Source organism: Pieris rapae, chromosome 17 (genome assembly GCF_905147795.1).
Source record: "Pieris rapae chromosome 17, ilPieRapa1.1, whole genome shotgun sequence".
Classification (NCBI taxonomy): domain Eukaryota; kingdom Metazoa; phylum Arthropoda; class Insecta; order Lepidoptera; family Pieridae; genus Pieris; species Pieris rapae.
The window spans coordinates 8,165,343-8,174,938 of NC_059525.1; the positions used below are offsets into that span (position 1 = coordinate 8,165,343).

At 32.9% G+C, this 9,596-nt stretch overlaps 3 protein-coding genes across 3 annotated transcripts; all 3 read right to left on the reverse strand.

The window, feature by feature from the left end:
- Positions 1-192: 192 nt before the first annotated feature.
- On the reverse strand, positions 193-7,559 carry LOC123689935. The gene is made up of 9 exons (XM_045632022.1): positions 7,518-7,559; positions 6,514-6,663; positions 6,161-6,229; positions 5,998-6,078; positions 5,080-5,206; positions 4,355-4,541; positions 3,775-3,948; positions 3,574-3,646; positions 193-377 (listed from the first exon to the last, which is right to left on the reverse strand). Exons 1-9 carry the CDS (start codon positions 7,557-7,559, stop codon positions 201-203), a joined length of 1,080 nt encoding a protein of 359 aa, XP_045487978.1. The 3' UTR covers positions 193-200.
- On the reverse strand, positions 594-2,748 carry LOC110992503 (NADH-ubiquinone oxidoreductase 75 kDa subunit, mitochondrial-like). Its single transcript, XM_022258347.2, has one exon. The coding sequence runs from the start codon at positions 2,746-2,748 to the stop codon at positions 616-618; it is 2,133 nt and encodes a 710-aa protein (XP_022114039.2). The 3' UTR covers positions 594-615.
- A 566-nt stretch (positions 7,560-8,125) lies between the features above and the next one.
- LOC110992509 lies at positions 8,126-9,373 on the reverse strand. Its single transcript, XM_022258354.2, has 3 exons — positions 9,100-9,373; positions 8,554-8,754; positions 8,126-8,300 (listed from the first exon to the last, which is right to left on the reverse strand). Exons 1-3 carry the CDS (start codon positions 9,324-9,326, stop codon positions 8,126-8,128), a joined length of 603 nt encoding a protein of 200 aa, XP_022114046.1. The 5' UTR covers positions 9,327-9,373.
- Positions 9,374-9,596: the final 223 nt, after the last annotated feature.

A 9,596-nucleotide genomic window follows, 5' to 3' on the forward strand; every position in this document is an offset into this window, starting at 1 on the left:
GTGTACAATACTTAGTACATTATTTTGATAAAACTCGTAGGGTTCAGCCTGCGTTTGCAATGTAAGCGGAAAAAATTTAACATCACATTAGAAACCTCAAAATATATAAATTATAACCTCAAAGTTTTATACTATGTAGTGATTATTAACTATATTTTTTAATTAACTACAGCTTATTCATCAAACGAATAAAAATATTTCTACGCATCCATATAATTAATCTGCATTTGTAGACGTTTAAGTACGTCTTTTTTATAATGCAACTCGCCCAAACCATTCCGAACAATGTCGTTGATCCTTGCTGCTCTCAGTTGTCGCCTATATTCTGTGACTTCCTTCTCAGCAACAAGTAGGTTGTCCATGTTAGATAACATAACCTGCACATAAATGGAAACAAATAATAATTTATAATTAGCAGCTAAATCTAGTTCTATGATTTTATCTATTGAATAAAATAATTTTAAGCATTAGATGCGATCGTTAAAATACTCAAACAGTAAAGCATGGCTAATGAAACTAAAAGTTAGGTTAGAAACTTTTTATTTAAATATCTCTAAAATAACTAAAATTAATAAATAATATGCTAACAGAAATGAGAGATATAAGAATGATATATTAAATAACGGCATATTTGGATTGTTTATGGTCTTTCGCGGCTTTTTCGGCTTTTCTCATCGTATTAGAATTACATGTATAAACATTTGAACAGTAATAGTCCGTGAGTTCCTTCATAGGTACGTTTAAATTACAGCCTCCTCCTGAACCTGGTTTAATAAGATATGGAATTAATTCGCCAAATAGCTTGTGTTGGTAATTGTTAAAATTCACAAAATTTGGACTAATTTGTGCCAATCTACAGCACAATGTATCGGAATCACTGTAAAATAAGTTTATCCCGGTATATTCTGCCAAAGCCCGTATTATTTTCCAATCATATCGTGCTCTACCAGGTGGCGTTATAGCAGGGAGTGCATATTGACTACGGCATTCCATATTTAAAAAAACACCTCCAGACTCAGTGTAAGCACAGCCTGGTAAAACAATATTGGCACATTCTGAACCCTTATCTCCTTGAAAGCCTATGTAAATTACTGCTATATCATTCGAGGGTTGACAGTTGTAAAATATGTCGTCGGCGCCCAAAGAAATGATTAAATTTGGACAAATAGCTCGAATGGCACTTAGAGCTCCTGGTTTCCAACCAGCTTCCAAAGCCCCTGCAAAACTTGCCTCGCGAGTTAAAATATTTACAATCCCCCATTCCGGTTCAACTTTAAAACCACTCGCGATGTTATAAAGAGCACTCATAATTTGGCCTCCACTTGGTGTATCCAATTGATCTACTCCTACAAATATAAGGGGTTTTTTGGCACCCCTAAAGTAGTCATTGGCCCCTGATAATGCACTTAAATCGTGGCCAACATAATTAACGTGATAATTAAACTCACACTCAGGACCAACTACATAGATATCGCACTCATTGTGTGTGTATGCATGCCGTATCCACGCATTTAATACTGGAGCTTCAAAGCGAGGATTAGTACCAACTAAAAGAATTTTATCCGCTTTTGCTATTTCACTCATTTTAATATTCAATGAATAACTGGTCCTTAGATCTATATTTCCATAGGTATGTGTAAGGTTTCTTTCAATAAAAGTATTTTCACAACCCAAAATATTAAAGAAATCTTTTGCAGCTACCAATGTTTCTACATTGCAATAAGGTCCCGCTATCGCTATCATTTTACCAGGACTTACGTTTTTTATTGTGGTGGCTACCATTCTCAATGCACAGTCCCATTCGACGGGTACTAAACAGCTGCCACTGCGACACATTGGTGAGACTAATCTCTGCATTTCTAAGGAATCAATGGACCATCTGCCCTTATCGGATAACCACTCTTGATTTATTTCTTCATTTTCTCGTGGTAAAACTCTTAGAACTCTATTGAATCTGTGATCCAATACTATGTTAGTTCCTGTTGCATCAGTGACATCAATAGAATTAGTTTTTCGTATCTCCCATGGTCTGGCTTTGAACATATACGGGATAGCCGTCAGTGATCCAACAGGACACAAATCTATTATGTTACCAGACAGCTCAGAAAGAAACATTTTATCTACGTATGTCCCTACTAGCATTTCGCCACCACGTCCCGAAGTTCCTAAGACATCCATGCCACAAACCTGTGATGCGAATCTGATACAACGCGTACAATGAATACATCGAGTCATCTCTGTCCGAATAAGTGGACCTAAATTCTTATCCTCTACAGCACGTTTCCCTTGAAAATGAATATCAGTAAATCTGGTACGATCATTTCCAAATTTCATTGTAAGATCTTGTAAATCGCACTCCCCACCTTGATCGCATATTGGACAATCCAGGGGATGGTCTACTAAAATAAACTCTAGCACAGCTTCTTGGGCTGTAGAAGTTTTCTTTGTATTTGTCCATACTTTAATGTTTTTGTATATTGGCAGAGCACAAGCAATTTGTGGTTTCCACATACCTTCTACTTCAATTAAACACATTCGACAGTTTCCAGCGATTGAAAGCCGTTCATGATAACAGAAACTTGGTATAGATACCCTCTCTCTTCGTAAAGCTTGCATCACTGTGAAATACTTTGGGACACATATTTCTTTTCCATTTATAAAAATAGGAATATCCTCGGAGTTACTTCTTATTTGAGATTTCAATACTTTAGAGTACCGACTCAAAATTTTATTTAGGTTTTTAAACATATTTATCGATTGCAATGAAGAATAAAATCTTTTTTATGTCAGGTTTAGACAAACGTGTGACACTTGGTGGGTGGATGCTTTGTTAAAAAAGGTTTATATGAGATGTATAAACCAAACGAACTTGGAATGTACGTAAGGGACATTAACATTTTGCATAAAAATCTTCACACAATACGTCTTGAGGGCTAGGTAACTTATCTATCAAAGGTTCTCAATTAAAGGTGTATTTAGTTCTTGTGAGGAGAACTCATATCACTGAATTAGACAATGGGATTCGTGGCACCCTGACATTATACACTTTATCGTGCAAATACGTTTGCGGGCCGCGTTTAAAAGTACTTAGTGCATTTTAAAGTAGTAACAGATTACCCTGTTCATATTCTGTAAATCTTATATCTAAGAGTATGGAACTAACGTTCGTGACATCCAGCCCATATAGGCAAAATGAGAGAATAATCGCGAATAAACTTGTTAATATTGATAAGCAATAAATCTTTCGATGTGTTGACCGTGAGTATAAGTACCTGATGTAATATTTAATTGGGCGACATTTTGATAAACATCAAAACGCGGGATCATCTTACAGCGGGCCAATGTAAGATAGGTGGTTGCCTATATATGTTATATAATATAATAACCAACTTCAACATAATATTACTATCACGGTAATTTTCAACACGGAATAGCGGAAATATTAAAATATTTAACACCCATATCTAGCTACATTTTTTAATTAAAATTAAAATTGGCCGCACGATTTAATCGATAGATTTACTAGTATGTTCATATCCAGATTTTGCATTTATTTAAGAAACGAAAAATTACCTTGTGTATCGATGAAACGAGATGCTCTAAATTTTCCTTAAATTGAATAAATGTCTCGATGGCCCTTTGATTTCTGTAAGAAAAATATTACATGAAGTCTGATCGGACTTTAATTTCAATAAATTTTTATAATTAAGATCCATTGTACACAGACGTATAAAATTATCCCAGAAATCCAAGTAAAACAGAAAAAAAACTCACTTGTGGTCGTGAAGGCAGTCTGTGAAAGCATAGTCAAGTGTCAATCTGACAGAACGAGCCGCTCTCGGGGCTGCTCGAGCACAAAGGACGCGTCGCGCGCCACGCTCCTGACATCGCGCCTGAATTAGCAAACTACATGCGTCTGCGCACGATGATGTGCGCTCCCAACCACTTCTGTAATTAGAATTTTTGAATTTAGAATTGATTAAAGTAATACTATAATCAGGAACAAAACAATAATTTGTTTTTAACACGAAATCGAACTATAAACCGATTTCTTTATTTTTGATATTAGTAATTGTCTTATTTTCAATATTTGTCTAACCGATATTGCATAGAAACACAATTTAAATAAACAATTGTTATATAACTGTCTTAGCTAAAGGTTATATTTAAAAACGGGACAAACTATGACGTATGCCATATGCAATATGAAATTTATACGTTTTTGACATATTACCGGATCACACCTATCGCAAAGCCTTGTTTCTGAATATCACACACACACACTCTTCTACATAAATTATGTTCAACAGCCAAAAATATGAATTTCATTTTTTAATGAATGCGGGAAAGATACCTTCCAATAGAAGCGAGTTTCCAAGCTCGCAAAGCCGCCTCCACAAGGCGTATCCCGTTTTGTCCATACTCAGAGGCAGCGCGTAACCGCGTACTTACTGATGCCAGCGCGTTACGCAAATCTTGGGAACGCTGCAAGGCGCTTTCTATGTATAAACCCGGTCGTGATTTTTTAAACCATAGTGAATCTGAAATGTAGGAATATTGAAATGTAAACATTAGAGTATCGCCAGTTTATGATCTGAGGTAGTTACATTGATTTTATTAAGGATGTGATTTTTTTTTCTATTCTTACCATAACTTAATACTAATACAGCAGAAAACTTTCAGTAATAAACATAATACAAAATTTAAACTGAGCAAATATACAACCTAAAACTGTTTATATGTACAACAAACTATTTATACATATGTCAAACAATAAATAATCGTTGGAGAAATCTTGGGAAATTACCCACATTTCGACACACAATTTTTCTGCTTTACTGCTTACAAATAGTAGCAGTTCCTAACATAAACATAAGTATAGATTTCGATTCGATATAAGTATCGATATCTGGATCTAAAACTTTACCTAAGTTAACTTATCCTAAGTTTACAATGTAACTAAAATTTAAAAAGAAATGTACTTAGAGACGATTTACTTATTAAATAGTATCAATAACAGTTAATTATATCTTATTTTATAGTCTAATATTAATATATACGTAAAATATCAGATCAAACCTATTAACATTTGAAGACTTGTGTATAAAGTTTTCAATCGCAAGAGCTGCGTGTGTAACAGTTGGCTCTCACGTTCCAAATCCCTCTCTCGTACTCGTAAATATTTTGCTTCTAAGTAGCGCATTTCCTTTAAACAACAATTTCACCGTTAAATATCTAACAGATTAAAGAGAATTTAAGAAATCACTCGTTTACTGTTAGGTATACGTAGGTCCTTATACTTAAAACAGGAATTCATTTGTTATTTTTATTTGCGCCATATTTTCATGTATGTGTTAATTGTCAAATTACATTATGGAATGGTGTTTTGAAGAAAATAGGATTGCATTGATCGCCTTGCACAATATGGGTATGGAGCCATGTGTAGTATTCCAGATACTTCAAAAGCTAGGTATCAGACATATATGCGTATATCGTACTATCAATAGATATAACAACACACGGGGCGGCACTCCAAATTCCAATAAGCAAAATCATAAAGTGTACCTACGCTCACAGTTCTAAAAAAGCTGCTCAATTGGTCGGAAAGGTAAAACGTGGTCATCATCCTGCGTCTTTGGTTTGGTGGGGCGTATTATCAAGGAGTCACAACTACATTTTTGTGAAAAAGGAGTGAAAAGAGCCAAAGGTCGTGTAAGGCTGGATTTGCTGAGACTTTAATAAAAAATAATACATAAAACTTGTCATGAAAAGACTCTTGAGCAAAAATATTTTTAATTTAATTATAGACATAATAATATTTTTTTATAATAGAATCAGTGGATCTAACTTTGAATTATTTTTTGGCTTAAAGGTCTTGCTACCAAGAAGGCCATAAATTATTTTAAAATAATATTTTTGTTTATGTTGACTTGACCCGAATTCAAATTTTTAATACAGTCTAAGATTTATGACAAATTTGAGAATTGAAAGACTTACTTTTCTGTTGACGTTAGCCACGAAATCTTCGTTCTCAGCAGCTAACATTGGTCGTTTGTACAAATCCAGGGCTACGAACATCTACAAAGAATACATAGATACATATATATATATATATATATATATTTTATTTAAGAAAGTAATCTAAGTATAATGGTTCCACCTGATGTATCGTCTTTGCATATTTAGCGTCAGTGACTTCAAAAGGAACACCTTCAAATTCAGCAATTTCCTGAAACAATAATACAACATCCCTAAATCATCATCGTGGCATCATTCTACTACAAAAATGTATAAGCCATAGATCTCAGTACATTTTTTTTACCATTTTCTTCTTATATATTTATTAAAGATGTTTTATACCAGTCACATGTTTAGTTTTAAGTCTAAAACAAGTCAATTTTCTCACAATTTTCAAGTATTAATGTGAATTGAAAAAAATACTTTATTTTATTATTATTATTATATTTGTATGATAATTATTATTATTGTTAGTATTTTGTCATGTATAATCACAATTTGAATACTCCGTAATTCGGCCGAGATGACAGCCAATCTCTGAATAGGGTGGGACCCCTCACACGACGATATTTCTTCATCAAATCTCACAAGGGCAGCCAACACAGTTTCATCCTTACTATACGATATTTGAAATGAACTATTCGACTGAAATAAATTAAAATAACTTAATTTTTTTGCCGTTGATTCATTCCTTGGAAGAAGGGACGGGCTTTGGTATGCGATGCTACTTGAGTGGACACGTTAGCCCCGTCTCCCTCGGCCAAGAAAAATATCTGGGGCGGAAGCAGAGCAGGTGAAAGCAGAACAGTTCCTATTGGAATAGAGACTCTTGGGTCGTGGGGTTTAAATGCGCAGGCGCTAATTAAAAATAAGTTGGCGCCTGGTATTACCGGCGACCCCAGATCTGGTTCTTTCCTCACTCAACAAATAAGTATCATAATACAGTGAGGAAATGCTGCCAGCCTTAAAGGTACACAGACACAAGGACCAAACTTTTTTTAATTTTCATTGTATTAATTTTGTACTGTTTATTACTATGGAAGTTAAGCAAATTGTAAAAACTGTAAATTTGTAAATTTGAAAATATTGAAACTAAAAACTGGATATTTGTTATGTTTAGGTCGACGTTCTTTAATAAACGTTACGTTACGATCGTTTAATAAATGATCGTATATTCTAGTTCTAAATGTTCGAGTTGATATCTTAAACGTAAATAATTGTACATATAATTTTATTATTGATACAAAATTTAACCTGTGGGTATTAGATGCGGTGTGGTCAAACTGCGGTCCATCTAATAAAATAAAAGGATACATAAACGTGTTCAGATTATTGGTATGTAGATATTTAAAAAATAAAATGTTTCATGAAATTATGAAATATAATGTATTTAAATTTAATTACAGGCTTCAAGGTTTGCATTACATTTTTCATCGAATTCGAATCATTTTGAACGAAGCAATGATAAATGGCTAAATTTGTTAAAATCATTTATTTACCTTTGGCGATTCAGTTCCTTGGACACTAGCAGCGCAACCCATAACAGTTTATTCTTTATTCACAAACAGTGAAATTTTAATAAGTAATCATCTCCTACAGTAATAGTTTTAACGTACAACCTCCTTGCGTTATTGTAGTAAGCTAACTATCACTACTTTCATTTCATGCAATTAAACGGAAAATATGCCAAGGTTGCTACGATGTATGATTCAGGGCCCTTTAGTCAGCCTTTGTTAAGGAATTAGGATTTAGCACGGGCTGGTACCAATATGTTTTATATTGGTACCAGGTTTTAACACAATGTAGACGGAATCTATTTCAAACCGCCTGATCTAAAGACTTTTTATAACTTCAGGAGGGCCAGTTATAGAAAGTCTTTTTAGAAATAATAATATATAAAATGACTAAACAAATCATTATTGTTTTAATATTTTATAATTTACAGTGCCGTGCAGGTATTTAAAAATTACTAATTTTAATTGTACGAAATCAGTATGTATTTTATTCTTTTTAATAATTTATTCTATTACATATTTTAAATTGAATATATTATTATCAAAAAATTAAGGTCAATTAAAAAACTAAGATGAAAAGAAGAACATTTAAATTAAAAATCATTCTGAAGGCTCGCTTCTGCTTCATGGAAAGATCTTTGCAGCATCTCTAGATAATTTTTCTTAGCTGCAGAAATCAATTTTTCTTTGACTATGTTCATTTCTTTGTCCAAATCTTCATCTAATTGGCTTATTTGTGATGATTGTTCTTTTTCCACATCATCACACCTATAATTAAAAAATATTAAAAATTCCACCCAAGTAAATCGTAAGACAGTATTTGCGACTACGTCTCTATAACATTTTAAATTATTTCGACTTTGAATTCTGATAACTCTTTATCCGATATCGGACTGTACATAATTCAAAATGAAATTGTTACTTTACTATAAAGGATAAATTTTTTAAGAACGCGAAAAGTTTGAAATACCTTTTGGAGATTATATATTTTTATTATAAAATAAAGGTACAGATACTTTACGTCTGTATAAACGTTCGTTCCAAATCCTTCAAATTGCTAATGCTTAATTTTATAGCCGTTGTCGTTTGATATAAGCATTTTATTGAGGCCGTAGTAACCTCTTCTAACTCTTTCGTATTGTTCTTTAGAACTGAGTAATCTTCTTCCAAACTACGAGAAATGTCGGTTAGGTTCTTTTTTAAATTATCATTAATTTTTTTCCTGAAAATAAATTATATATTAGATATGTATGCCTTCGCTGCTTTATTGTACAAATGAGAACAACACCAATGCAGTTAGTATTTTTAATACTATTAAAAAAAGAAATGGATAAAAATATGTATAGTCTTAGGATTTTTTTAATCTATTTGGTTATTAAATACTGAAATAGATGCCCCCCCGGAGGCTAAAGTGGATAAGTTGTATTTTAAACCTTAACTCGGTTAATACATAGCAGCCAAAATAACTTTGTTAACGGGTTTTAGTGTACGTTATCGTATTAATTCGTAGGTGCAGCTTGTAGAGGTCGCTACGATATCTCCCAAATTAGGACATTTGTAGACTTACCTTGAAACTAACTGTTGTTTCATATTATTCAATACTTTCTGCTTAAATTCGCCGCAAATTTGTGTGTCTTCATCATTTGTATCATTGCTTATTTCGGGAGCCAATTTTCGCCGTTTTTGTGGTTTTTTATTTTTTTCCTTTTCGGATTCTTCCGATTTAAGCTTCATAAATTCTTTAATTGCTTCTGATACAAAATTACTTTTAGATTCTTTTTTCACGGAAGCCATAATTTATGTTAACAATTAGCACAAGGGAACAAAAAAGTTTTGCTCTTGAAAATTGGCGGGAACGGAAAAAATAATTTATGATAAATGATTGCTACTTTTTTTGTTCGTAAAATGAAATATGAATGATACTCTACTAAGCACAGACTTATAATAATTGTAATGATTTAAAATAAATAGGCAACTTTTATTCAATGTCAAAAAGTGGGCTAGTCTTTTAGAGTAGGTAACATCGTTAAATGTTCTTCTTTTTAGATTTAAATACATCATTAA

Bases quoted from the DNA above. Each gene is read 5' to 3' on its own strand.
- LOC110992503 (XM_022258347.2), bottom strand. From the start codon at position 2,748: ATGTTTAAAAACCTAAATAAAATTTTGAGTCGGTACTCTAAAGTATTG.
- LOC123689935 (XM_045632022.1), bottom strand. From the start codon at position 7,559: ATGGGTTGCGCTGCTAGTGTCCAAGGAACTGAATCGCCAAAG. The intron at 5,207-5,997 runs GTAAGTCTTTCA...TGTTGTTTAAAG, and splicing joins TGGCTAACGTCAACAGAAAA to GAAATGCGCTACTTAGAAGC. The intron at 4,542-5,079 runs GTTTGATCTGAT...CCTACATTTCAG, and splicing joins AAGTCTTCAAATGTTAATAG to ATTCACTATGGTTTAAAAAA.
- LOC110992509 (XM_022258354.2), bottom strand. From the start codon at position 9,326: ATGGCTTCCGTGAAAAAAGAATCTAAAAGTAATTTTGTATCAGAAGCA. The intron at 8,755-9,099 runs GTAAGTCTACAA...ATTTATTTTCAG, and splicing joins AAACAACAGTTAGTTTCAAG to GAAAAAAATTAATGATAATT. The intron at 8,301-8,553 runs GTAAAGTATCTG...TTTTAATTATAG, and splicing joins GAACGAACGTTTATACAGAC to GTGTGATGATGTGGAAAAAG.